The 27,525-nt window shown below is 56.5% G+C and overlaps 3 protein-coding genes and 3 pseudogenes across 3 annotated transcripts; 3 read left to right on the top strand and 3 right to left on the bottom strand.

Annotated features, from left to right (window-relative positions):
* Positions 1-2,174: 2,174 nt before the first annotated feature.
* LOC138553536 (histone H2B 1.2-like) lies at positions 2,175-2,599 on the top strand (annotated as a pseudogene).
* A 668-nt stretch (positions 2,600-3,267) lies between these two features.
* Positions 3,268-3,867, bottom strand: LOC138553535 (histone H3-like). Its single transcript, XM_069642562.1, has one exon. It carries the CDS (start codon positions 3,865-3,867, stop codon positions 3,457-3,459), a length of 411 nt encoding a protein of 136 aa, XP_069498663.1. The 3' UTR covers positions 3,268-3,456.
* Positions 3,868-9,177: 5,310 nt separating this feature from the next.
* LOC138553542 (histone H2B 1.2-like) lies at positions 9,178-9,602 on the top strand (annotated as a pseudogene).
* A 7,174-nt stretch (positions 9,603-16,776) lies between these two features.
* Positions 16,777-17,201, top strand: LOC138553533 (histone H2B 1.2-like; annotated as a pseudogene).
* A 480-nt stretch (positions 17,202-17,681) lies between these two features.
* Positions 17,682-18,489, bottom strand: LOC138553532 (histone H3). The gene has a single exon (XM_069642560.1). The coding sequence runs from the start codon at positions 18,465-18,467 to the stop codon at positions 18,057-18,059; it is 411 nt and encodes a 136-aa protein (XP_069498661.1). The 5' UTR covers positions 18,468-18,489; the 3' UTR covers positions 17,682-18,056.
* A 6,466-nt stretch (positions 18,490-24,955) lies between these two features.
* On the bottom strand, positions 24,956-26,750 carry LOC138553512 (histone H3-like). The gene is made up of 2 exons (XM_069642541.1): positions 26,448-26,750; positions 24,956-24,970 (listed from the first exon to the last, which is right to left on the bottom strand). Exons 1-2 carry the CDS (start codon positions 26,748-26,750, stop codon positions 24,956-24,958), a joined length of 318 nt encoding a protein of 105 aa, XP_069498642.1.
* Positions 26,751-27,525: the final 775 nt, after the last annotated feature.

Here is a 27,525-nt window from a genome sequence, read left to right as displayed (position 1 = left end):
GCGCTTCAGGGCATAGACCACATCCATGGCAGTGACCGTCTTCCTCTTGGCGTGCTCAGTGTAGGTGACGGCGTCCCGGATCACGTTTTCCAGGAAGACCTTGAGCACACCGCGGGTCTCCTCGTAGATGAGGCCGGAGATGCGCTTGACTCCGCCACGGCGGGCCAGGCGGCGGATGGCGGGCTTGGTAATGCCCTGGATGTTGTCTCGGAGCACTTTCCTGTGCCTCTTGGCGCCGCCCTTGCCGAGACCTTTCCCTCCTTTGCCGCGACCAGACATGTCCGCTTCTGCTGCTGCTCTGCTCGTCACAAGGGAGCTGGGGCTGTGTGTGTGGTGGCCGACGGGGATCGGCTGCTTATATGGACAGAGGGCGGGCCATGGGGGTGGAGGGCGGGGATCGCGCGGCAGCCGTCCGCTCCAGTGTGCACATGCGCAGCATTTCAAAATCAAAATGCCCGCGCTTTCCAGCCGTTACACCGGCTGGCCTTTGTTCTCTCCGAACTCGGTAAAGCAGGAAGGCGCTTGATTGTCAGCCCTTTAATGTAGAAACGTAGCTGCGCTTCTGAGAGAGGGCGCGCACGAACACACACACACCACCCCTTCCTCCAATTAAGCCCTGTGTACTCACTCCCACCCTTTCCAGCTGTGCCTCACAGTCCGGTGTGCCGCATTCGCGCCCTACTTTGCCCATGCACCCAGAAAGCTGCATGGGTATCGGGAGCATGCGATCAGCCCAAAGGGGTTTTGCACATACTCTGTTGTAGTGTAGAGAAGTGGTGGCGCTGCTGTCAAGGTACTGAGCTCTTTGTCTGAGTGTGTGAGCGGCTCTTACAAGAGCCTTTGTGTTTTTTGTTTTGTTTTTGGGAGAGTGTGTACCTTGGGCTTGTTACTTGCTGGCTTTGCCCCCTGCCTTGTGGCCCTCGGTCTTCTTGGGCAGCAGCACGGCCTGGATGTTGGGCAGGACACCGCCCTGGGCAATGGTGACCTTGCCCAGCAGCTTGTTGAGCTCCTCGTCGTTGCGGATGGCGAGCTGCAGGTGTCTGGGGATGATGCGGGTCTTCTTGTTGTCCCGGGCGGCGTTGCCGGCCAGCTCCAGGATCTCAGCAGTCAGGTACTCGAGCACGGCAGCCAGGTACACCGGGGCTCCGGCTCCCACGCGCTCACCGTAGTTCCCCTTCCGCAGCAGCCTGTGCACACGGCCTACTGGGAACTGCAAGCCTGCCCGGGAGGAGCGAGTCTTTGCCTTAGCACGGGCCTTCCCTCCTTGCTTTCCTCGTCCAGACATGATGCGTTGCTCGTTCAACATTCAAAACGAAAGTAATGAGCGCGCGCTTGTTCTTCTTCTTGCTGATAGATTTTTATCCATCAGCGGTGATTTTTTGGATACCGAGGCTTGAGCCTCATTACTCCATCTTCTCGGGTTGAGTGTGTAGTCGTGGGTTTGTATTCTTCTTGGTCTGTGTGGTCTTGTCACAGTAGGGCTGGTTTCACTGGGTCTTCGCAGTGATGGGCCGCGGGTAGCGGTCGAAGGGGTTTGCTGTGGTGGCAGTGAGTCTTCTGATCAGAGGGTTCGGGTTCTGATCCAGTTCTTGGCAGAAGTTCTTACTCAGCTTCGCTAGATGTTCATCCAACATCTCGATGTCCAGGTCTCTGTGAAGGTCTGCTATCCTTGTGAAGATTGGAGCTCCAGATGATATCCGCAGGGCCTTGTTCTGGACTATCTGAAGACTCTTCCGGTGTCGCTCATGGCAGGTCATCCATGCTGGTGAGGCATAAGTCAGGGTTGGTCTGATGATCGCCTTGTAGACGTTGATCTTTGTCCGGAGGGGCATGGACTTGCTCTTCAGGAGTGGGTACAGCGCTGCCATCTTTCCTGTTGCCTTCTGCAGCCTGGGAGGGCCGGCATATAAAGACACGGTGGAGCTCTCTCATTGGACGAAACCTAGGCTCTGTGTGAACATCCATTGGAGGGGGAGACTACTCCTGCCAACCAACCAATCAGAGCTCTGTGCCGGGCACACAGACACGGAAGAGCTGCAGAACCAAACGGGCCAATGGCGAGCAGGGACTGGCAGCAGCTGATTAAGCACAGGCAGCCTACAAAAGAGAGGGGAGGGGTGCGGTTATTTACTCATTTCTTCCGCTCCTCACAGCGTGAACGTTCGCGGCAGACAATGCCTGAGCCAGCCAAGTCCGCCCCAGCAGGGCTCCAAGAAAGCGCTCTCCAAGCCGCCCAAGGAGGACGGGAAGAAGCGCAAGAGGTGCAGGAAGGAAAGCTATGCCATTTACATCTACAAGGTGATGAAGCAGGTGCACCCTGACACCGGCATCTCTTCCAAGGCCATGGGCATCATGAACTCGTTTGTCAATGACATCTTCGAGCGCATCTCCGGGGAAGCCTCCCGCCTGTGCCACTACAACAAACACAGGACCATCACCTCCAGGGAGATCCAGACCGCAGTGCGACTCCTGCTGCCAGGCGAGCTGGCCAAGCACGCTGTGTCCGAGGGCACCAAGGCCGTCACCAAGTACACCAGTGCCAAGTGAGGCCACAGTTCCCAGCAGCAAAAAACCCAAAGGCTCTTTTAAGAGCCGCTCACCACCTCCACTCAAGAGCTCGCATGCTTTGCCTAGCAAGCCCCGCTTTATTCCATCCCCGGAAGACATAAGGGCAATGGTCTCAAATAGGGACTTCGGCCTCAGGGTCGGCGTAAGCAAATTAATGCTCTGCGCTGCGGCAGGAGTCACGCTCCCTACTTGACACATTCGCTGGGCTGGGAGGGAAAGCTCTGGGGACAGAGCGCAATGTGCAGGACAGGCACTGCCAGGGAAGCGCTCGCAGCAGACCCCTCTGTCCCCGAGCTCGACAGGGAGCCAGTACCGCACCGTTCGGTTTGCGGGGGGGGGGGGGGGGCGGCGGGCGGAGAACCGGCCGTTAGCGCACAGCGCTTAGAAGTGGTTGTAATCCAACATCAAGGCAGGCGCTATAGAAACCGTGATGTGTAGGGGGGGGGGGGCGTCTTCAGGTTCAGAGATCTCTGTGGGGAGGTGGCGGGGGCCGGCCTCGGGTTAAGAGATGGCTGTGCTCCGGCTAAGAGGCACAAGCCATCGCATCTAATCCGACCGCCACAAGAGCACAAATTGAAAGCAATATGAAGGTGAGGCAAAGCTGGTCGCCAAAGCGCCCCGACATGCATTTTGGGGGCTCGCAGCGGTGGGGTGTGGCGGGTTGCCTTGACTTGGACGCCAGCCGCAGGGCGTTTCATTCAACACATGCCAAGACAGGCAGTGGCAACTGGAGCGTTGGCATGTTTGCCTTGGGTTTGAGAGACAACCTAGCTGCCTGTGCAGTGAAGAGAGGCGCCTCGAGAGGCAGAGTTGAGCAGCTCTTGTGTGTGACAATGTGTCGGCTCTTAAAAGAGCCTTTGTGGTGGTGGGTCTTGCTGCCGGTGCCCCTCAGGCCCTCTCGCCTCGGATGCGGCGGGCCAGCTGGATGTCCTTGGGCATAATGGTCACTCTTTTGGCGTGAATGGCGCAGAGGTTGGTGTCCTCAAAGAGCCCCACCAAGTAGGACTCGCTGGCCTCCTGCAGGGCCATGACGGCGTAGCTCTGGAAACGCAGGTCGGTCTTGAAATCCTGTGCGATCTCCCGCACAAGGCGCTGGAAGGGCAGTTTGCGGATGAGCAGCTCGGTAGATTTCTGGTAGCGCCGTATCTCCCTGAGGGCCACGGTGCCCGGCCGGTAGCGGTGAGGTTTCTTGACACCGCCAGTGGCTGGTGCGCTCTTGCGGGCAGCTTTGGTGGCCAGCTGCTTGCGAGGTGCCTTGCCTCCGGTGGACTTGCGGGCGGTCTGCTTGGTACGGGCCATGGTAACCTTGTGCGACTTACTTCCGAAGTACAATGGTCTGTCTGTGACGGCTTCAGAGAGCGCGCGGGCTGATGAAGACCCAGCTCCACTCCGATTGGCTGGGACAATAGCAGGAAACAGGTTTGAAAAAGCCCGCCAAACTCTGTGACGAGCCCGAGGGAGAACGTCGGCCCGTTGAAAGGCTGGCAGGCATCTACGTGCACAGGCACGCGCGGAACAGGAGGGCTATGATTGGACAGCCAGTCTGAGGTTTGCCAGCTATTCATTGATTGCTGTTATGATTGACAGCACGCGCGCGCGCTCGTGTCTCTCACTTTTCTTTCTTTCTCTCTTGGGCTGAGGGGGATTTATTCATTTTATTCAGGTGGCCATTTTGTATGGCACGATAAGGGGCGGCGTGGGGTCACCTCAGAGTACGAGTTTGTGAAGCACCCAGCCTGGCAAGCAAGTGCAGAAAAGAAAGCGGACCGCGCCCCGGAAAGTTATAAAAGGAGACTCCATAGAAGTAGGTGGTTGTGGGAAAAGTTAAGAGTGGTTCTAACGAGCAACCACCTTCTCTTGACTCCCCCATCTGACACCTGATGGCAAGGCTCTCGCGTTTCCCGGGTCCATGAGTGGGAAAGCCACCCAGTTCTGTTTTTTGTTTGGAATTCTGGCACTGGTAGTGTTTCTGCATTTGAAACAGGGAAGACAAATCGACAAGACCCACAATCCAGAGGGGGGTTAAGACAGGACTGGATGGCCTCCCCACGCGTTGGCCACTGGACATTTGAGAGTTCTGCTCATGCACTGCTTACGTCTCTCTGGCTCTCGCATATGCTCTCTCTACACTCTCTGGGCAGGCAGGATACACAACCTCTCCTTTGCCATCATAGCGATCTGAGAAACACACGTGCAGCTGCCCCCAGTCAGAGGGCCGACCAACTGCCGCATAGCGACCTTCTACAGCCATCCTGAGAGGAATGCACCAACACAGATACCCAACGGAGCGCTTTGCCCAGGGATGCAACAGTGCAGATGCGTAACTGAGTGCTTTTCAGGGGTAAAAACGGAACAGATATACAGCAGGGAGTAGGATACGGAGGGGCACCGCCATACAGGGTGGCTGGGTGGAGAGAGGCAGGTGTCGTCTAGCGAGCCAGGTGGTGCGGCGTGATTGGCCTAGGTATTGAGGGGGAGAGCGACTCCTTGAAGAGGTGCGTCTTGAGTTCTTTTCTGAATTGTGGGAGCGTGTGGGGCAAGTCTGATGCCGACGGGGAGGAGGTTCCCTGGTCTCGGGGCGTAGGCAGAGAAGGCTTGTTGTCTGGTCCTTTCCTTTTTGCAGTGGCGGATTTAAAGACTGCTCGTGTCCCAGGCTTCTGGTGGTGCGTTGTCTGCTGGAGATGCTGGGTTTCTCTGCAAGGTAGCTGGGTGACTTGAGGGCGTGACTGCCTTATAGATGATGCGGCAAGACTTGAAGGTGATTTGTGGGTGCAGTGTGAGCCAGTGAAGGTCGATGAGGGGAGGGGTGACGGGGTACCTGCGTAGAGCCTTGAGAAAGCGTGTGGCTGCATGTAGGACACTTCTCTGGGGCTCAAGGGAAGACGACGGGCGGCCTTTCCGAGGAGGGCGTTGCCCCCATCCAGGTGGGATAGGACCAGTGCTTGTACGGTGGATCTAAAGCTGTCCGGAGGGATATTGTTGGCATGCGAAATGACTCCTGCCCTATAACCTACCATCCTGCCTAGACCTACCCTGCAACCCACCATTAACGACGACCAAGGATCAGAAAAATGAGCTCGATGTGACCACATTGGTGCGAGATAGCTCCTGCCCTATATCCAATTATCCTGCAACCAACCATAAACCGCAACCAGTGAAACCGGGCCCCTGAGATGCAGTCTGCTGAGCCTAAGATTAATGGCCCTCTGCCCGAGCACACATATCTTACCCGGCTACTAGCTGTGCATCTGCCTCTGAGGGCAGCTACCGCGAAACACGACAATGTAACCCTGGAACAGTGGGCTCGTAAGAACAAAACATCCACTCCAGACGCTCACCTCTCCTATCACTATGCTCACGCTCTACTTTACACCAACACAAAATAGAGCGCAGCTATAGCCCGCGATCAATTTCGGCCTAGCTGCTCACATACGTACTATAGCCCATGAACGACTCAGCATCCTGCTAGAACGCAGCTATAGCCCACGAAAAAAGAAATCGGCCTAGCTGCACACATAAGCGTCCTACACAGGCCTCATGCCGCAGTCTCGAGAGACCAACCCCCAAACTGCACACATTCAACTGATCTCTCAATACCACCGCACCAAATGTTAGGATGCAGCTACCATCAAGCAATCGCATCAGCTGCTCCCATATTGAATGCACCCAAGCACCCTACTCTCTCGACTGACCTTTACTACGGTCTCCAAGGGGGGCGTTCAACCCACAAGCGCTTTGAGATCATACCAATGATATATAGAGCGCTATGTAAATGCCAAATAGCAATGTATGATGTTGGCGTGACTGACCCGATGGCTGGAGGGAGAGAAATGGCAGCTGGGCCGGCCACTCCCGAGGAGAGGCCAGTAGTGAGTGGAGCAAATGCCATGCTCCTGGCTGTCTCAGGGAGCCTAGGCAGAGAGAGGGAGAGAGAGAGAGAGAGAGAAGCAAAAGGCTCTGCTCCTGGCCCTCTCAGGACCCAGCAGAGAGTGGAGCAAAGGCCACGCTCCTGGGCCTCTCAGGGCCCAGCAGAGAGTGGCGACCGCACTCAGCAGCGGGTGGAGCAAGGAATACGCTCCGGCCTGGCCCCTAGGCCCCGAACGGCCAGGTTCTATAGGCAGGAAAACAGGACTGACCTACAGGCACTTGTAACTCAGAGTGTGCTGTGACCCCTGGCTTCTCGGGTAACAGTGCACCGGGCGACGCGAGAGTTCTCGAGGCCTGCTCAGAGGCTTATGGGGATGGCTAGAGGGGTGTGTGCGTGCCCCCCGCTTGGTCTGCAGCTGGGTACTTCTGGGAGTTATCAGCATAATCCCGCCTTTCCCAGCCAACTCTACCTAGGCCGCAGTATTTTCTGCCGTTACAAGAGGGCATCGGGGAGCTCAGTGCTTTGGCATGAGTGCCTGAGTCTGGTTACCAGAAGGGAAGAGAGATGTGGGGGAGGGCAGGGAGGGAGGGGGCTTCCCATCTGCAAGGGGGTATGTATTCTCATGTAGGTAGACTTTGACGCGAAGTAAAGAGCTATCAAGTGGAATTCCTAAAGTGGACTTGGTTTCTTTTGGCGCATTGCCCCATTTACATTTCAATGGGCGCACACACAACGGGGCTGTTGGTATTTTGGCCCACGGGACCTCGAGTGCCACTGCCGCACAGGTCCACCGCACTGGCGGGGAAGCAGAGGGGTGGGCTGGGTTCAGCCTTCCAAGAAAGCGCGGTTCCATGTGATAATATGCCTGCAAAAATGTCGCCATGCAAGAATTGCGCAGTTTTTTTTGCGGCGATCTTACCCCACGGAACCTGTGGGGGACAGCCCCTGCAACCCCCATATTTTTTTTATACCATAAATAATGTCGCCTATGCTGGGGATAATATTAGCCAAAATCAAAATGCCCGCGCTTTCCAGCCGTTACACCGGCTGGCCTTTGTTCTCTCCGAACTCGGTAAAGCAGGAAGGCGCTTGATTGTCAGCCCTTTAATGTAGAAACGTAGCTGCGCTTCTGAGAGAGGGCGCGCACGAACACACACACACCACCCCTTCCTCCAATTAAGCCCTGTGTACTCACTCCCACCCTTTCCAGCTGTGCCTCACAGTCCGGTGTGCCGCATTCGCGCCCTACTTTGCCCATGCACCCAGAAAGCTGCATGGGTATCGGGAGCATGCGATCAGCCCAAAGGGGTTTTGCACATACTCTGTTGTAGTGTAGAGAAGTGGTGGCGCTGCCGTCAAGGTACTGAGCTCTTTGTCTGAGTGTGTGAGCGGCTCTTACAAGAGCCTTTGTGTTTTTTGTTTTGTTTTTGGGAGAGTGTGTACCTTGGGCTTGTTACTTGCTGGCTTTGCCCCCTGCCTTGTGGCCCTCGGTCTTCTTGGGCAGCAGCACGGCCTGGATGTTGGGCAGGACACCGCCCTGGGCAATGGTGACCTTGCCCAGCAGCTTGTTGAGCTCCTCGTCGTTGCGGATGGCGAGCTGCAGGTGTCTGGGGATGATGCGGGTCTTCTTGTTGTCCCGGGCGGCGTTGCCGGCCAGCTCCAGGATCTCAGCAGTCAGGTACTCGAGCACGGCAGCCAGGTACACCGGGGCTCCGGCTCCCACGCGCTCACCGTAGTTCCCCTTCCGCAGCAGCCTGTGCACACGGCCTACTGGGAACTGCAAGCCTGCCCGGGAGGAGCGAGTCTTTGCCTTAGCACGGGCCTTCCCTCCTTGCTTTCCTCGTCCAGACATGATGCGTTGCTCGTTCAACGTTCAAAACGAAAGTAATGAGCGCGCGCTTGTTCTTCTTCTTGCTGATAGATTTTTATCCATCAGCGGTGATTTTTTGGATACCGAGGCTTGAGCCTCATTACTCCATCTTCTCGGGTTGAGTGTGTAGTCGTGGGTTTGTATTCTTCTTGGTCTGTGTGGTCTTGTCACAGTAGGGCTGGTTTCACTGGGTCTTCGCAGTGATGGGCCGCGGGTAGCGGTCGAAGGGGTTTGCTGTGGTGGCAGTGAGTCTTCTGATCAGAGGGTTCGGGTTCTGATCCAGTTCTTGGCAGAAGTTCTTACTCAGCTTCGCTAGATGTTCATCCAACATCTCGATGTCCAGGTCTCTGTGAAGGTCTGCTATCCTTGTGAAGATTGGAGCTCCAGATGATATCCGCAGGGCCTTGTTCTGGACTATCTGAAGACTCTTCCGGTGTCGCTCATGGCAGGTCATCCATGCTGGTGAGGCATAAGTCAGGGTTGGTCTGATGATCGCCTTGTAGACGTTGATCTTTGTCCGGAGGGGCATGGACTTGCTCTTCAGGAGTGGGTACAGCGCTGCCATCTTTCCTGTTGCCTTCTGCAGCCTGGGAGGGCCGGCATATAAAGACACGGTGGAGCTCTCTCATTGGACGAAACCTAGGCTCTGTGTGAACATCCATTGGAGGGGGAGACTACTCCTGCCAACCAACCAATCAGAGCTCTGTGCCAGGCACACAGACACGGAAGAGCTGCAGAACCAAACGGGCCAATGGCGAGCAGGGACTGGCAGCAGCTGATTAAGCACAGGCAGCCTACAAAAGAGAGGGGAGGGGTGCGGTTATTTACTCATTTCTTCCGCTCCTCACAGCGTGAACGTTCGCGGCAGACAATGCCTGAGCCAGCCAAGTCCGCCCCAGCAGGGCTCCAAGAAAGCGCTCTCCAAGCCGCCCAAGAAGGACGGGAAGAAGCGCAAGAGGTGCAGGAAGGAAAGCTATGCCATTTACATCTACAAGGTGATGAAGCAGGTGCACCCTGACACCGGCATCTCTTCCAAGGCCATGGGCATCATGAACTCGTTTGTCAATGACATCTTCGAGCGCATCTCCGGGGAAGCCTCCCGCCTGTGCCACTACAACAAACACAGGACCATCACCTCCAGGGAGATCCAGACCGCAGTGCGACTCCTGCTGCCAGGCGAGCTGGCCAAGCACGCTGTGTCCGAGGGCACCAAGGCCGTCACCAAGTACACCAGTGCCAAGTGAGGCCACAGTTCCCAGCAGCAAAAAACCCAAAGGCTCTTTTAAGAGCCGCTCACCACCTCCACTCAAGAGCTCGCATGCTTTGCCTAGCAAGCCCCGCTTTATTCCATCCCCGGAAGACATAAGGGCAATGGTCTCAAATAGGGACTTCGGCCTCAGGGTCGGCGTAAGCAAATTAATGCTCTGCGCTGCGGCAGGAGTCACGCTCCCTACTTGACACATTCGCTGGGCTGGGAGGGAAAGCTCTGGGGACAGAGCGCAATGTGCAGGACAGGCACTGCCAGGGAAGCGCTCGCAGCAGACCCCTCTGTCCCCGAGCTCGACAGGGAGCCAGTACCGCACCGTTCGGTTTGCGGGGGGGGGGGGGGGCGGCGGGCGGAGAACCGGCCGTTAGCGCACAGCGCTTAGAAGTGGTTGTAATCCAACATCAAGGCAGGCGCTATAGAAACCGTGATGTGTAGGGGGGGGGGGGGGCGTCTTCAGGTTCAGAGATCTCTGTGGGGAGGTGGCGGGGGCCGGCCTCGGGTTAAGAGATGGCTGTGCTCCGGCTAAGAGGCACAAGCCATCGCATCTAATCCGACCGCCACAAGAGCACAAATTGAAAGCAATATGAAGGTGAGGCAAAGCTGGTCGCCAAAGCGCCCTGACATGCATTTTGGGGGCTCGCAGCGGTGGGGTGTGGCGGGTTGCCTTGACTTGGACGCCAGCCGCAGGGCGTTTCATTCAACACATGCCAAGACAGGCAGTGGCAACTGGAGCGTTGGCATGTTTGCCTTGGGTTTGAGAGACAACCTAGCTGCCTGTGCAGTGAAGAGAGGCGCCTCGAGAGGCAGAGTTGAGCAGCTCTTGTGTGTGACAATGTGTCGGCTCTTAAAAGAGCCTTTGTGGTGGTGGGTCTTGCTGCCGGTGCCCCTCAGGCCCTCTCGCCTCGGATGCGGCGGGCCAGCTGGATGTCCTTGGGCATAATGGTCACTCTTTTGGCGTGAATGGCGCAGAGGTTGGTGTCCTCAAAGAGCCCCACCAAGTAGGACTCGCTGGCCTCCTGCAGGGCCATGACGGCGGAGCTCTGGAAACGCAGGTCGGTCTTGAAATCCTGTGCGATCTCCCGCACAAGGCGCTGGAAGGGCAGTTTGCGGATGAGCAGCTCGGTAGATTTCTGGTAGCGCCGTATCTCCCTGAGGGCCACGGTGCCCGGCCGGTAGCGGTGAGGTTTCTTGACACCGCCAGTGGCTGGTGCGCTCTTGCGGGCAGCTTTGGTGGCCAGCTGCTTGCGAGGTGCCTTGCCTCCGGTGGACTTGCGGGCGGTCTGCTTGGTACGGGCCATGGTAACCTTGTGCGACTTACTTCCGAAGTACAATGGTCTGTCTGTGACGGCTTCAGAGAGCGCGCGGGCTGATGAAGACCCAGCTCCACTCCGATTGGCTGGGACAATAGCAGGAAACAGGTTTGAAAAAGCCCGCCAAACTCTGTGACGAGCCCGAGGGAGAACGTCGGCCCGTTGAAAGGCTGGCAGGCATCTACGTGCACAGGCACGCGCGGAACAGGAGGGCTATGATTGGACAGCCAGTCTGAGGTTTGCCAGCTATTCATTGATTGCTGTTATGATTGACAGCACGCGCGCGCGCTCGTGTCTCTCACTTTTCTTTCTTTCTCTCTTGGGCTGAGGGGGATTTATTCATTTTATTCAGGTGGCCATTTTGTATGGCACGATAAGGGGCGGCGTGGGGTCACCTCAGAGTACGAGTTTGTGAAGCACCCAGCCTGGCAAGCAAGTGCAGAAAAGAAAGCGGACCGCGCCCCGGAAAGTTATAAAAGGAGACTCCATAGAAGTAGGTGGTTGTGGGAAAAGTTAAGAGTGGTTCTAACGAGCAACCACCTTCTCTTGACTCCCCCATCTGACACCTGATGGCAAGGCTCTCGCGTTTCCCGGGTCCATGAGTGGGAAAGCCACCCAGTTCTGTTTTTTGTTTGGAATTCTGGCACTGGTAGTGTTTCTGCATTTGAAACAGGGAAGACAAATCGACAAGACCCACAATCCAGAGGGGGGTTAAGACAGGACTGGATGGCCTCCCCACGCGTTGGCCACTGGACATTTGAGAGTTCTGCTCATGCACTGCTTACGTCTCTCTGGCTCTCGCATATGCTCTCTCTACACTCTCTGGGCAGGCAGGATACACAACCTCTCCTTTGCCATCATAGCGATCTGAGAAACACACGTGCAGCTGCCCCCAGTCAGAGGGCCGACCAACTGCCGCATAGCGACCTTCTACAGCCATCCTGAGAGGAATGCACCAACACAGATACCCAACGGAGCGCTTTGCCCAGGGATGCAACAGTGCAGATGCGTAACTGAGTGCTTTTCAGGGGTAAAAACGGAACAGATATACAGCAGGGAGTAGGATACGGAGGGGCACCGCCATACAGGGTGGCTGGGTGGAGAGAGGCAGGTGTCGTCTAGCGAGCCAGGTGGTGCGGCTTGATTGGCCTAGGTATTGAGGGGGAGAGCGACTCCTTGAAGAGGTGCGTCTTGAGTTCTTTTCTGAATTGTGGGAGCGTGTGGGGCAAGTCTGATGCCGACGGGGAGGAGGTTCCCTGGTCTCGGGGCGTAGGCAGAGAAGGCTTGTTGTCTGGTCCTTTCCTTTTTGCAGTGGCGGATTTAAAGACTGCTCGTGTCCCAGGCTTCTGGTGGTGCGTTGTCTGCTGGAGATGCTGGGTTTCTCTGCAAGGTAGCTGGGTGACTTGAGGGCGTGACTGCCTTATAGATGATGCGGCAAGACTTGAAGGTGATTTGTGGGTGCAGTGTGAGCCAGTGAAGGTCGATGAGGGGAGGGGTGACGGGGTACCTGCGTAGAGCCTTGAGAAAGCGTGTGGCTGCATGTAGGACACTTCTCTGGGGCTCAAGGGAAGACGACGGGCGGCCTTTCCGAGGAGGGCGTTGCCCCCATCCAGGTGGGATAGGACCAGTGCTTGTACGGTGGATCTAAAGCTGTCCGGAGGGATATTGTTGGCATGCGAAATGACTCCTGCCCTATAACCTACCATCCTGCCTAGACCTACCCTGCAACCCACCATTAACGACGACCAAGGATCAGAAAAATGAGCTCGATGTGACCACATTGGTGCGAGATAGCTCCTGCCCTATATCCAATTATCCTGCAACCAACCATAAACCGCAACCAGTGAAACCGGGCCCCTGAGATGCAGTCTGCTGAGCCTAAGATTAATGGCCCTCTGCCCGAGCACACATATCTTACCCGGCTACTAGCTGTGCATCTGCCTCTGAGGGCAGCTACCGCGAAACACGACAATGTAACCCTGGAACAGTGGGCTCGTAAGAACAAAACATCCACTCCAGACGCTCACCTCTCCTATCACTATGCTCACGCTCTACTTTACACCAACACAAAATAGAGCGCAGCTATAGCCCGCGATCAATTTCGGCCTAGCTGCTCACATACGTACTATAGCCCATGAACGACTCAGCATCCTGCTAGAACGCAACTATAGCCCACGAAAAAAGAAATCGGCCTAGCTGCACACATAAGCGTCCTACACAGGCCTCATGCCGCAGTCTCGAGAGACCAACCCCCAAACTGCACACATTCAACTGATCTCTCAATACCACCGCACCAAATGTTAGGATGCAGCTACCATCAAGCAATCGCATCAGCTGCTCCCATATTGAATGCACCCAAGCACCCTACTCTCTCGACTGACCTTTACTACGGTCTCCAAGGGGGGCGTTCAACCCACAAGCGCTTTGAGATCATACCAATGATATATAGAGCGCTATGTAAATGCCAAATAACAATGTATGATGTTGGCGTGACTGACCCGATGGCTGGAGGGAGAGAAATGGCAGCTGGGCCGGCCACTCCCGAGGAGAGGCCAGTAGTGAGTGGAGCAAATGCCATGCTCCTGGCTGTCTCAGGGAGCCTAGGCAGAGAGAGAGAGGGAGAGAGAGAGAGAGAGAGAGAGAGAGAGAAGCAAAAGGCTCTGCTCCTGGCCCTCTCAGGACCCAGCAGAGAGTGGAGCAAAGGCCACGCTCCTGGGCCTCTCAGGGCCCAGCAGAGAGTGGCGACCGCACTCAGCAGCGGGTGGAGCAAGGAATACGCTCCGGCCTGGCCCCTAGGCCCCGAACGGCCAGGTTCTATAGGCAGGAAAACAGGGCTGACCTACAGGCACTTGTAACTCAGAGTGTGCTGTGACCCCTGGCTTCTCGGGTAACAGTGCACCGGGCGACGCGAGAGTTCTCGAGGCCTGCTCAGAGGCTTATGGGGATGGCTAGAGGGGTGTGTGCGTGCCCCCCGCTTGGTCTGCAGCTGGGTACTTCTGGGAGTTATCAGCATAATCCCGCCTTTCCCAGCCAACTCTACCTAGGCCGCAGTACCTTCTGCCGTTACAAGAGGGCATCGGGGAGCTCAGTGCTTTGGCATGAGTGCCTGAGTCTGGTTACCAGAAGGGAAGAGAGATGTGGGGGAGGGCAGGGAGGGAGGGGGCTTCCCATCTGCAAGGGGGTATGTATTCTCATGTAGGTAGACTTTGACGCGAAGTAAAGAGCTATCAAGTGGAATTCCTAAAGTGGACTTGGTTTCTTTTGGCGCATTGCCCCATTTACATTTCAATGGGCGCACACACAACGGGGCTGTTGGTATTTTGGCCCACGGGACCTCGAGTGCCACTGCCGCACAGGTCCACCGCACTGGCGGGGAAGCAGAGGGGTGGGCTGGGTTCAGCCTTCCAAGAAAGCGCGGTTCCATGTGATAATATGCCTGCAAAAATGTCGCCATGCAAGAATTGCGCAATTTTTTTTGCGGCGATCTTACCCCACGGAACCTGTGGGGGACAGCCCCTGCAACCCCCATATTTTTTTTATACCATAAATAATGTCGCCTATGCTGGGGATAATATTAGCCCAATACCGAATGCGCAGCGCAAATGAGCAGCTCTGTTATTGACGGTGTGGGCGGCTCTTAAAAGAGCCTTTGGGTTTGTGCGTCGGTGCTGTGGTAGGTGTTCCTCAACCCCCGAATCCATAGAGAGTGCGTCCCTGGCGCTTCAGGGCATAGACCACATCCATGGCAGTGACCGTCTTCCTCTTGGCGTGCTCAGTGTAGGTGACGGCGTCCCGGATCACGTTTTCCAGGAAGACCTTGAGCACACCGCGGGTCTCCTCGTAGATGAGGCCGGAGATGCGCTTGACTCCGCCACGGCGGGCCAGGCGGCGGATGGCGGGCTTGGTAATGCCCTGGATGTTGTCTCGGAGCACTTTCCTGTGCCTCTTGGCGCCGCCCTTGCCGAGACCTTTCCCTCCTTTGCCGCGACCAGACATGTCCGCTTCTGCTGCTGCTCTGCTCGTCACAAGGGAGCTGGGGCTGTGTGTGTGGTGGCCGACGGGGATCGGCTGCTTATATGGACAGAGGGCGGGCCATGGGGGTGGAGGGCGGGGATCGCGCGGCAGCCGTCCGCTCCAGTGTGCACATGCGCAGCATTTCAAAATCAAAATGCCCGCGCTTTCCAGCCGTTACACCGGCTGGCCTTTGTTCTCTCCGAACTCGGTAAAGCAGGAAGGCGCTTGATTGTCAGCCCTTTAATGTAGAAACGTAGCTGCGCTTCTGAGAGAGGGCGCGCACGAACACACACACACACCACCCCTTCCTCCAATTAAGCCCTGTGTACTCACTCCCACCCTTTCCAGCTGTGCCTCACAGTCCGGTGTGCCGCATTCGCGCCCTACTTTGCCCATGCACCCAGAAAGCTGCATGGGTATCGGGAGCATGCGATCAGCCCAAAGGGGTTTTGCACATACTCTGTTGTAGTGTAGAGAAGTGGTGGCGCTGCTGTCAAGGTACTGAGCTCTTTGTCTGAGTGTGTGAGCGGCTCTTACAAGAGCCTTTGTGTTTTTTGTTTTGTTTTTGGGAGAGTGTGTACCTTGGGCTTGTTACTTGCTGGCTTTGCCCCCTGCCTTGTGGCCCTCGGTCTTCTTGGGCAGCAGCACGGCCTGGATGTTGGGCAGGACACCGCCCTGGGCAATGGTGACCTTGCCCAGCAGCTTGTTGAGCTCCTCGTCGTTGCGGATGGCGAGCTGCAGGTGTCTGGGGATGATGCGGGTCTTCTTGTTGTCCCGGGCGGCGTTGCCGGCCAGCTCCAGGATCTCAGCAGTCAGGTACTCGAGCACGGCAGCCAGGTACACCGGGGCTCCGGCTCCCACGCGCTCACCGTAGTTCCCCTTCCGCAGCAGCCTGTGCACACGGCCTACTGGGAACTGCAAGCCTGCCCGGGAGGAGCGAGTCTTTGCCTTAGCACGGGCCTTCCCTCCTTGCTTTCCTCGTCCAGACATGATGCGTTGCTCGTTCAACGTTCAAAACGAAATTAATGAGCGCGCGCTTGTTCTTCTTCTTGCTGATAGATTTTTATCCATCAGCGGTGATTTTTTGGATACCGAGGCTTGAGCCTCATTACTCCATCTTCTCGGGTTGAGTGTGTAGTCGTGGGTTTGTATTCTTCTTGGTCTGTGTGGTCTTGTCACAGTAGGGCTGGTTTCACTGGGTCTTCGCAGTGATGGGCCGCGGGTAGCGGTCGAAGGGGTTTGCTGTGGTGGCAGTGAGTCTTCTGATCAGAGGGTTCGGGTTCTGATCCAGTTCTTGGCAGAAGTTCTTACTCAGCTTCGCTAGATGTTCATCCAACATCTCGATGTCCAGGTCTCTGTGAAGGTCTGCTATCCTTGTGAAGATTGGAGCTCCAGATGATATCCGCAGGGCCTTGTTCTGGACTATCTGAAGACTCTTCCGGTGTCGCTCATGGCAGGTCATCCATGCTGGTGAGGCATAAGTCAGGGTTGGTCTGATGATCGCCTTGTAGACGTTGATCTTTGTCCGGAGGGGCATGGACTTGCTCTTCAGGAGTGGGTACAGCGCTGCCATCTTTCCTGTTGCCTTCTGCAGCCTGGGAGGGCCGGCATATAAAGACACGGTGGAGCTCTCTCATTGGACGAAACCTAGGCTCTGTGTGAACATCCATTGGAGGGGGAGACTACTCCTGCCAACCAACCAATCAGAGCTCTGTGCCGGGCACACAGACACGGAAGAGCTGCAGAACCAAACGGGCCAATGGCGAGCAGGGACTGGCAGCAGCTGATTAAGCACAGGCAGCCTACAAAAGAGAGGGGAGGGGTGCGGTTATTTACTCATTTCTTCCGCTCCTCACAGCGTGAACGTTCGCGGCAGACAATGCCTGAGCCAGCCAAGTCCGCCCCAGCAGGGCTCCAAGAAAGCGCTCTCCAAGCCGCCCAAGAAGGACGGGAAGAAGCGCAAGAGGTGCAGGAAGGAAAGCTATGCCATTTACATCTACAAGGTGATGAAGCAGGTACACCCTGACACCGGCATCTCTTCCAAGGCCATGGGCATCATGAACTCGTTTGTCAATGACATCTTCGAGCGCATCTCCGGGGAAGCCTCCCGCCTGTGCCACTACAACAAACACAGGACCATCACCTCCAGGGAGATCCAGACCGCAGTGCGACTCCTGCTGCCAGGCGAGCTGGCCAAGCACGCTGTGTCCGAGGGCACCAAGGCCGTCACCAAGTACACCAGTGCCAAGTGAGGCCACAGTTCCCAGCAGCAAAAAACCCAAAGGCTCTTTTAAGAGCCGCTCACCACCTCCACTCAAGAGCTCGCATGCTTTGCCTAGCAAGCCCCGCTTTATTCCATCCCCGGAAGACATAAGGGCAATGGTCTCAAATAGGGACTTCGGCCTCAGGGTCGGCGTAAGCAAATTAATGCTCTGCGCTGCGGCAGGAGTCACGCTCCCTACTTGACACATTCGCTGGGCTGGGAGGGAAAGCTCTGGGGACAGAGCGCAATGTGCAGGACAGGCACTGCCAGGGAAGCGCTCGCAGCAGACCCCTCTGTCCCCGAGCTCGACAGGGAGCCAGTACCGCACCGTTCGGTTTGCGGGGGGGGGGGGGGCGGCGGGCGGAGAACCGGCCGTTAGCGCACAGCGCTTAGAAGTGGTTGTAATCCAACATCAAGGCAGGCGCTATAGAAACCGTGATGTGTAGGGGGGGGGGGGGCGTCTTCAGGTTCAGAGATCTCTGTGGGGAGGTGGGGGGGCCGGCCTCGGGTTAAGAGATGGCTGTGCTCCGGCTAAGAGGCACAAGCCATCGCATCTAATCCGACCGCCACAAGAGCACAAATTGAAAGCAATATGAAGGTGAGGCAAAGCTGGTCGCCAAAGCGCCCTGACATGCATTTTGGGGGCTCGCAGCGGTGGGGTGTGGCGGGTTGCGTTGACTTGGACGCCAGCCGCAGGGCGTTTCATTCAACACATGCCAAGACAGGCAGTGGCAACTGGAGCGTTGGCATGTTTGCCTTGGGTTTGAGAGACAACCTAGCTGCCTGTGCAGTGAAGAGAGGCGCCTCGAGAGGCAGAGTTGAGCAGCTCTTGTGTGTGACAATGTGTCGGCTCTTAAAAGAGCCTTTGTGGTGGTGGGTCTTGCTGCCGGTGCCCCTCAGGCCCTCTCGCCTCGGATGCGGCGGGCCAGCTGGATGTCCTTGGGCATAATGGTCACTCTTTTGGCGTGAATGGCGCAGAGGTTGGTGTCCTCAAAGAGCCCCACCAAGTAGGACTCGCTGGCCTCCTGCAAGGCCATGACGGCGGAGCTCTGGAAACGCAGGTCGGTCTTGAAATCCTGTGCGATCTCCCGCACAAGGCGCTGGAAGGGCAGTTTGCGGATGAGCAGCTCGGTAGATTTCTGGTAGCGCCGTATCTCCCGGAGGGCCACGGTGCCCGGCCGGTAGCGGTGAGGTTTCTTGACACCGCCAGTGGCTGGTGCGCTCTTGCGGGCAGCTTTGGTGGCCAGCTGCTTGCGAGGTGCCTTGCCTCCGGTGGACTTGCGGGCGGTCTGCTTGGTACGGGCCATGGTAACCTTGTGCGACTTACTTCCGAAGTACAATGGTCTGTCTGTGACGGCTTCAGAGAGCGCGCGGGCTGATGAAGACCCAGCTCCACTCCGATTGGCTGGGACAATAGCAGGAAACAGGTTTGAAAAAGCCCGCCAAACTCTGTGACGAGCCCGAGGCAGAACGTCGGCCCGTTGAAGGGCTGGCAGGCATCTACGTGCACAGGCACGCGCGGAACAGGAGGGCTATGATTGGACAGCCAGTCTGAGGTTTGCCAGCTATTCATTGATTCCTGTTATGATTGACAGCACGCACGCACGCACGCTCGCTCGTGTCTCTCACTTTTCTTTCTTTCTCTCTTGGGCTGAGGGGGATTTATTCATTTTATTCAGGTGGCCATTTTGTATGGCACGATAAGGGGCGGCGTGGGGTCACCTCAGAGTACGAGTCTGTGAAGCACCCAGCCTGGCAAGCAAGTGCAGAAAAGAAAGCGGACCGCGCCCCGGAAAGTTATAAAAGGAGACTCCATAGAAGTAGGTGGTTGTGGGAAAAGTTAAGAGTGGTTCTAACGAGCAACCACCTTCTCTTGACTCCCCCATCTGACACCTGATGGCAAGGCTCTCGCGTTTCCCGGGTCCATGAGTGGGAAAGCCACCCAGTTCTGTTTTTTGTTTGGAATTCTGGCACTGGTAGTGTTTCTGCATTTGAAACAGGGAAGACAAATCGACAAGACCCGCAATCCAGAGGGGGGTTAAGACAGGACTGGATGGCCTCCCCACGCGTTGGCCACTGGACATTTGAGAGTTCTGCTCATGCACTGCTTACGTCTCTCTGGCTCTCGCATATGCTCTCTCTACACTCTCTGGGCAGGCAGGATACACAACCTCTCCTTTGCCATCATAGCGATCTGAGAAACACACGTGCAGCTGCCCCCAGTCAGAGGGCCGACCAACTGCCGCATAGCGACCTTCTACAGCCATCCTCAGAGGAATGCACCAACACAGATACCCAACGGAGCGCTTTGCCCAGGGATGCAACAGTGCAGATGCGTAACTGAGTGCTTTTCAGGGGTAAAAACGGAACAGATATACAGCAGGGAGTAGGATACGGAGGGGCACCGCCATACAGGGTGGCTGGGTGGAGAGAGGCAGGTGTCGTCTAGCGAGCCAGGTGGTGCGGCGTGATTGGCCTAGGTATTGAGGGGGAGAGCGACTCCTTGAAGAGGTGCGTCTTGAGTTCTTTTCTGAATTGTGGGAGCGTGTGGGGCAAGTCTGATGCCGACGGGGAGGAGGTTCCCTGGTCTTGGGGCGTAGGCAGAGAAGGCTTGTTGTCTGGTCCTTTCCTTTTTGCAGTGGCGGATTTAAAGACTGCTCGTGTCCCAGGCTTCTGGTGGTGCGTTGTCTGCTGGAGATGCTGGGTTTCTCTGCAAGGTAGCTGGGTGACTTGAGGGCGTGACTGCCTTATAGATGATGCGGCAAGACTTGAAGGTGATTTGTGGGTGCAGTGTGAGCCAGTGAAGGTCGATGAGGGGAGGGGTGACGGGGTACCTGCGTAGAGCCTTGAGAAAGCGTGTGGCTGCATGTAGGACACTTCTCTGGGGCTCAAGGGAAGACGACGGGCGGCCTTTCCGAGGAGGGCGTTGCCCCCATCCAGGTGGGATAGGACCAGTGCTTGTACGGTGGATCTAAAGCTGTCCGGAGGGATATTGTTGGCATGCGAAATGACTCCTGCCCTATAACCTACCATCCTGCCTAGACCTACCCTGCAACCCACCATTAACGACGACCAAGGATCAGAAAAATGAGCTCGATGTGACCACATTGGTGCGAGATAGCTCCTGCCCAATATCCAATTATCCTGCAACCAACCATAAACCGCAACCAGTGAAACCGGGCCCCTGAGATGCAGTCTGCTGAGCCTAAGATTAATGGCCCTCTGCCCGAGCACACATATCTTACCCGGCTACTAGCTGTGCATCTGCCTCTGAGGGCAGCTACCGCGAAACACGACAATGTAACCCTGGAACAGTGGGCTCGTAAGAACAAAACATCCACTCCAGACGCTCACCTCTCCTATCACTATGCTCACGCTCTACTTTACACCAACACAAAATAGAGCGCAGCTATAGCCCGCGATCAATTTCGGCCTAGCTGCTCACATATACGTACTATAGCCCATGAACGCCTCAGCATCCTGCTAGAACGCAGCTATAGCCCACGAAAAGAAATCGGCCTAGCTGCACACATAAGCGTCCTACACAGGCCTCATGCCGCAGTCTCGAGAGACCAACCCCCAAACTGCACACATTCAACTGATCTCTCAATACCACCGCACCAAATGTTAGGATGCAGCTACCATCAAGCAATCGCATCAGCTGCTCCCATATTGAATGCACCCAAGCACCCTACTCTCTCGACTGACCTTTACTACGGTCTCCAAGGGGGGCGTTCAACCCACAAGCGCTTTGAGATCATACCAATGATATATAGAGCGCTATGTAAATGCCAAATAACAATGTATGATGTTGGCCTGACTGACCCGATGGCTGGAGGGAGAGAAATGGCAGCTGGGCCGGCCACTCCCGAGGAGAGGCCAGTAGTGAGTGGAGCAAATGCCATGCTCCTGGCTGTCTCAGGGAGCCTAGGCAGAGAGAGAGAGAGAAGCAAAAGGCTCTGCTCCTGGGCCTCTCAGGGCCCAGCAGAGAGTGGCGACCGCACTCAGCAGCGGGTGGAGCAAGGAATACGCTCCGGCCTGGCCCCTAGGCCACGAACGGCCAGGTTCTATAGGCAGGAAAACAGGGCTGACCTACAGGCACTTGTAACTCAGAGTGTGCTGTGACCCCTGGCTTCTCGGATAACAGTGCACCGGGCGACGCGAGAGTTCTCGAGGCCTGCTCAGAGGCTTATGGGGATGGCTAGAGGGGTGTGTGTGTGCCCCCCGCTTGGTCTGCAGCTGGGTACTTCTGGGAGTTATCAGCATAATCCCGCCTTTCCCAGCCAACTCTACCTAGGCCGCAGTACCTTCTGCCGTTACAAGAGGGCATCGGGGAGCTCAGTGCTTTGGCATGAGTGCCTTAGTCTGGTTACCAGAAGGGAAGAGAGATGGGGGGGGGGGGGGGGCAGGGAGGGAGGGGGCTTCCCATCTGCAAGGGGGTATGTATTCTCATGTAGGTAGACTTTGACGCGAAGTAAAGAGCTATCAAGTGGAATTCCTAAAGTGGACTTGGTTTCTTTTGGCGCATTGCCCCATTTACATTTCAATGGGCGCACACACAACGGGGCTGTTGGTATTTTGGCCCACGGGACCTCGAGTGCCACTGCCGCACAGGTCCACCGCACTGGCGGGGAAGCAGAGGGGTGGGCTGGGTTCAGCCTTCCAAGAAAGCGCGGTTCCATGTGATAATATGCCTGCAAAAATGTCGCCATGCAAGAATTGCGCAGTTTTTTTTGCGGCGATCTTACCCCACGGAACCTGTGGGGGACAGCCCCTGCAACCCCCATATTTTTTTTATACCATAAATAATGTCGCCTATGCTGGGGATAATATTAGCCCAATACCGAATGCGCAGCGCAAATGAGCAGCTCTGTTATTGACGGTGTGGGCGGCTCTTAAAAGAGCCTTTGGGTTTGTGCGTCGGTGCTGTGGTAGGTGTTCCTCAACCCCCGAATCCATAGAGAGTGCGTCCCTGGCGCTTCAGGGCATAGACCACATCCATGGCAGTGACCGTCTTCCTCTTGGCGTGCTCAGTGTAGGTGACGGCGTCCCGGATCACGTTTTCCAGGAAGACCTTGAGCACACCGCGGGTCTCCTCGTAGATGAGGCCGGAGATGCGCTTGACTCCGCCACGGCGGGCCAGGCGGCGGATGGCGGGCTTGGTAATGCCCTGGATGTTGTCTCGGAGCACTTTCCTGTGCCTCTTGGCGCCGCCCTTGCCGAGACCTTTCCCTCCTTTGCCGCGACCAGACATGTCCGCTTCTGCTGCTGCTCTGCTCGTCACAAGGGAGCTGGGGCTGTGTGTGTGGTGGCCGACGGGAATCGGCTGCTTATATGGACAGAGGGCGGGCCATGGGGGTGGAGGGCGGGGATCGCGCGGCAGCCGTCCGCTCCAGTGTGCACATGCGCAGCATTTCAAAATCAAAATGCCCGCGCTTTCCAGCCGTTACACCGGCTGGCCTTTGTTCTCTCCGAACTCGGTAAAGCAGGAAGGCGCTTGATTGTCAGCCCTTTAATGTAGAAACGTAGCTGCGCTTCTGAGAGAGGGCGCGCACGAACACACACACACACCACCCCTTCCTCCAATTAAGCCCTGTGTACTCACTCCCACCCTTTCCAGCTGTGCCTCACAGTCCGGTGTGCCGCATTCGCGCCCTACTTTGCCCATGCACCCAGAAAGCTGCATGGGTATCGGGAGCATGCGATCAGCCCAAAGGGGTTTTGCACATACTCTGTTGTAGTGTAGAGAAGTGGTGGCGCTGCTGTCAAGGTACTGAGCTCTTTGTCTGAGTGTGTGAGCGGCTCTTACAAGAGCCTTTGTGTTTTTTGTTTTGTTTTTGGGAGAGTGTGTACCTTGGGCTTGTTACTTGCTGGCTTTGCCCCCTGCCTTGTGGCCCTCGGTCTTCTTGGGCAGCAGCACGGCCTGGATGTTGGGCAGGACACCGCCCTGGGCAATGGTGACCTTGCCCAGCAGCTTGTTGAGCTCCTCGTCGTTGCGGATGGCGAGCTGCAGGTGTCTGGGGATGATGCGGGTCTTCTTGTTGTCCCGGGCGGCGTTGCCGGCCAGCTCCAGGATCTCAGCAGTCAGGTACTCGAGCACGGCAGCCAGGTACACCGGGGCTCCGGCTCCCACGCGCTCACCGTAGTTCCCCTTCCGCAGCAGCCTGTGCACACGGCCTACTGGGAACTGCAAGCCTGCCCGGGAGGAGCGAGTCTTTGCCTTAGCACGGGCCTTCCCTCCTTGCTTTCCTCGTCCAGACATGATGCGTTGCTCGTTCAACGTTCAAAACGAAAGTAATGAGCCCGCTTGTTCTTCTTCTTGCTGATAGATTTTTATCCATCAGCGGTGATTTTTTGGATACCGAGGCTTGAGCCTCATTACTCCATCTTCTCGGGTTGAGTGTGTAGTCGTGGGTTTGTATTCTTCTTGGTCTGTGTGGTCTTGTCACAGTAGGGCTGGTTTCACTGGGTCTTCGCAGTGATGGGCCGCGGGTAGCGGTCGAAGGGGTTTGCTGTGGTGGCAGTGAGTCTTCTGATCAGAGGGTTCGGGTTCTGATCCAGTTCTTGGCAGAAGTTCTTACTCAGCTTCGCTAGATGTTCATCCAACATCTCGATGTCCAGGTCTCTGTGAAGGTCTGCTATCCTTGTGAAGATTGGAGCTCCAGATGATATCCGCAGGGCCTTGTTCTGGACTATCTGAAGACTCTTCCGGTGTCGCTCATGGCAGGTCATCCATGCTGGTGAGGCATAAGTCAGGGTTGGTCTGATGATCGCCTTGTAGACGTTGATCTTTGTCCGGAGGGGCATGGACTTGCTCTTCAGGAGTGGGTACAGCGCTGCCATCTTTCCTGTTGCCTTCTGCTGAGTATTCTCGATGTGGCTTTCCCAGTTGAGTTTGCTGTCCAGGGTCACACCGAGGTAGCGGCTGCTGCTCTCCCATTTGATGGTCTCCCCGTTGAGGCTGATGTGTGGGTGCTCCTTGATCTTCTTTCTGGTGAACAGCGTTGCAGTTGTCTTGCTGGTGTTGAGTTCTATCCGCCAGTCGCTGTACCACTTTGCGATGGTATCCAATGAAGCTTGCAGGTTCTTCGCCACTTCCTTTTCGCTGAAAGACTGGGAGATTACTGCAACATCGTCTGCATACAGCGCCAGGTTCGTCTTGTGGAGATCTGTCGGGATGTCGTTGGTGAAGAGGTTGAACAGGAAGGGTCCGAGGTTCGATCCCTGTGGCACGCCTGCTCGGATGGGATGTGAAGAGGACATCTCAGACCGCATGGCGACATGGAAGGTGCGGCCTCCCAGGTAGCTTGCAATCGTCTTCACCAGGTAGTTCGGAAATCCCAGGCCAATCATCTTGTGCAGCAGTCCCTTGTGCCAGACTCGGTCGAATGCTTTGGCGACATCCAGGAAGACGATTCCTGTGGACTTCTTGATGTTGAATCCGTGGCTGATGGTGTCCACCACTCTCAGTAGCTGATGAGTCGTTGCATGCTCCTTTCGAAATCCAAACTGTTCCTTTGCTAGTAGATTTCTTTCGGAGGTGAAGTCGCTGAGTCGAGCGAGGAGGACCTTCTCCAGGAGCTTCGATAATCCAGAAAGTAATGAGCCTGGGAGGGCCGGCATATAAAGACACGGTGGAGCTCTCTCATTGGACGAAACCTAGGCTCTGTGTGAACATCCATTGGAGGGGGAGACTACTCCTGCCAACCAACCAGAGCTCTGTGCCGGGCACACAGACACGGAAGAGCTGCAGAACCAAACGGGCCAATGGCGAGCAGGGACTGGCAGCAGCTGATTAAGCACAGGCAGCCTACAAAAGAGAGGGGAGGGGTGCGGTTATTTACTCATTTCTTCCGCTCCTCACAGCGTGAACGTTCGCGGCAGACAATGCCTGAGCCAGCCAAGTCCGCCCCAGCGCCCAAGAAGGGCTCCAAGAAAGCGCTCTCCAAGCCGCCCAAGAAGGACGGGAAGAAGCGCAAGAGGTGCAGGAAGGAAAGCTATGCCATTTACATCTACAAGGTGATGAAGCAGGTGCACCCTGACACCGGCATCTCTTCCAAGGCCATGGGCATCATGAACTCGTTTGTCAATGACATCTTCGAGCGCATCTCCGGGGAAGCCTCCCGCCTGTGCCACTACAACAAACACAGGACCATCACCTCCAGGGAGATCCAGACCGCAGTGCGACTCCTGCTGCCAGGCGAGCTGGCCAAGCACGCTGTGTCCGAGGGCACCAAGGCCGTCACCAAGTACACCAGTGCCAAGTGAGGCCACAGTTCCCAGCAGCAAAAAACCCAAAGGCTCTTTTAAGAGCCGCTCACCACCTCCACTCAAGAGCTCGCATGCTTTGCCTAGCAAGCCCCGCTTTATTCCATCCCCGGAAGACATAAGGGCAATGGTCTCAAATAGGGACTTCGGCCTCAGGGTCGGCGTAAGCAAATTAATGCTCTGCGCTGCGGCAGGAGTCACGCTCCCTACTTGACACATTCGCTGGGCTGGGAGGGAAAGCTCTGGGGACAGAGCGCAATGTGCAGGACAGGCACTGCCAGGGAAGCGCGCGCAGCAGACCCCTCTGTCCCCGAGCTCGACAGGGAGCCAGTACCGCACCGTTCGGTTTGCGGGTGGGGGGGGGGGGGCGGCGAGCGGAGAACCGGCCGTTAGCGCACAACGCTTAGAAGTGGTTGTGATCCAGCATCAAGGCAGGCGCTATAGAAACCGTGATGTGTAGAGGGGGGGGGGGGCGTCTTCAGGTTCAGAGATCTCTGTGGGGAGGTGGGGGGGCCGGCCTCGGGTTAAGAGATGGCTGTGCTCCGGCTAAGAGGCACAAGCCATCGCATCTAATCCGACCGCCACAAGAGCACAAATTGAAAGCAATATGAAGGTGAGGCAAAGCTGGTCGCCAAAGCGCCCTGACATGCATTTTGGGGGCTCGCAGCGGTGGGGTGTGGCGGGTTGCGTTGACTTGGACGCCAGCCGCAGGGCGTTTCATTCAACACATGCCAAGACAGGCAGTGGCAACTGGAGCGTTGGCATGTTTGCCTTGGGTTTGAGAGACAACCTAGCTGCCTGTGCAGTGAAGAGAGGCGCCTCGAGAGGCAGAGTTGAGCAGCTCTTGTGTGTGACAATGTGTCGGCTCTTAAAAGAGCCTTTGTGGTGGTGGGTCTTGCTGCCGGTGCCCCTCAGGCCCTCTCGCCTCGGATGCGGCGGGCCAGCTGGATGTCCTTGGGCATAATGGTCACTCTTTTGGCGTGAATGGCGCAGAGGTTGGTGTCCTCAAAGAGCCCCACCAAGTAGGACTCGCTGGCCTCCTGCAAGGCCATGACGGCGGAGCTCTGGAAACGCAGGTCGGTCTTGAAATCCTGTGCGATCTCCCGCACAAGGCGCTGGAAGGGCAGTTTGCGGATGAGCAGCTCGGTAGATTTCTGGTAGCGCCGTATCTCCCAGAGGGCCACGGTGCCCGGCCGGTAGCGGTGAGGTTTCTTGACACCGCCAGTGGCTGGTGCGCTCTTGCGGGCAGCTTTGGTGGCCAGCTGCTTGCGAGGTGCCTTGCCTCCGGTGGACTTGCGGGCGGTCTGCTTGGTACGGGCCATGGTAACCTTGTGCGACTTACTTCCGAAGTACAATGGTCTGTCTGTGACGGCTTCAGAGAGCGCGCGGGCTGATGAAGACCCAGCTCCACTCCGATTGGCTGGGACAATAGCAGGAAACAGGTTTGAAAAAGCCCGCCAAACTCTGTGACGAGCCCGAGGCAGAACGTCGGCCCGTTGAAGGGCTGGCAGGCATCTACGTGCACAGGCACGCGCGGAACAGGAGGGCTATGATTGGACAGCCAGTCTGAGGTTTGCCAGCTATTCATTGATTCCTGTTATGATTGACAGCACGCACGCACGCACGCACGCTCGCTCGTGTCTCTCACTTTTCTTTCTTTCTCTCTTGGGCTGAGGGGGATTTATTCATTTTATTCAGGTGGCCATTTTGTATGGCACGATAAGGGGCGGCGTGGGGTCACCTCAGAGTACGAGTCTGTGAAGCACCCAGCCTGGCAAGCAAGTGCAGAAAAGAAAGCGGACCGCGCCCCGGAAAGTTATAAAAGGAGACTCCATAGAAGTAGGTGGTTGTGGGAAAAGTTAAGAGTGGTTCTAACGAGCAACCACCTTCTCTTGACTCCCCCATCTGACACCTGATGGCAAGGCTCTCGCGTTTCCCGGGTCCATGAGTGGGAAAGCCACCCAGTTCTGTTTTTTGTTTGGAATTCTGGCACTGGTAGTGTTTCTGCATTTGAAACAGGGAAGACAAATCGACAAGACCCGCAATCCAGAGGGGGGTTAAGACAGGACTGGATGGCCTCCCCACGCGTTGGCCACT

This window comes from Ambystoma mexicanum, unplaced genomic scaffold (assembly GCF_040938575.1).
Source record: "Ambystoma mexicanum isolate Mex_15411 unplaced genomic scaffold, UKY_AmexF1_1 Mex_scaf11, whole genome shotgun sequence".
In the NCBI taxonomy this organism is placed as follows: domain Eukaryota; kingdom Metazoa; phylum Chordata; class Amphibia; order Caudata; family Ambystomatidae; genus Ambystoma; species Ambystoma mexicanum.
This window is presented reverse-complemented; position numbering and strand designations above follow the sequence as displayed.

What these genes read in the sequence shown, in the direction of transcription:
- LOC138553535 (XM_069642562.1), bottom strand. Translation starts at nt 3,867, where the DNA reads ATGGCCCGTACCAAGCAGACCGCCCGCAAGTCCACCGGAGGCAAGGCA.
- LOC138553532 (XM_069642560.1), bottom strand. Translation starts at nt 18,467, where the DNA reads ATGGCCCGTACCAAGCAGACCGCCCGCAAGTCCACCGGAGGCAAGGCA.
- LOC138553512 (XM_069642541.1), bottom strand. Translation starts at nt 26,750, where the DNA reads ATGGCCCGTACCAAGCAGACCGCCCGCAAGTCCACCGGAGGCAAGGCA.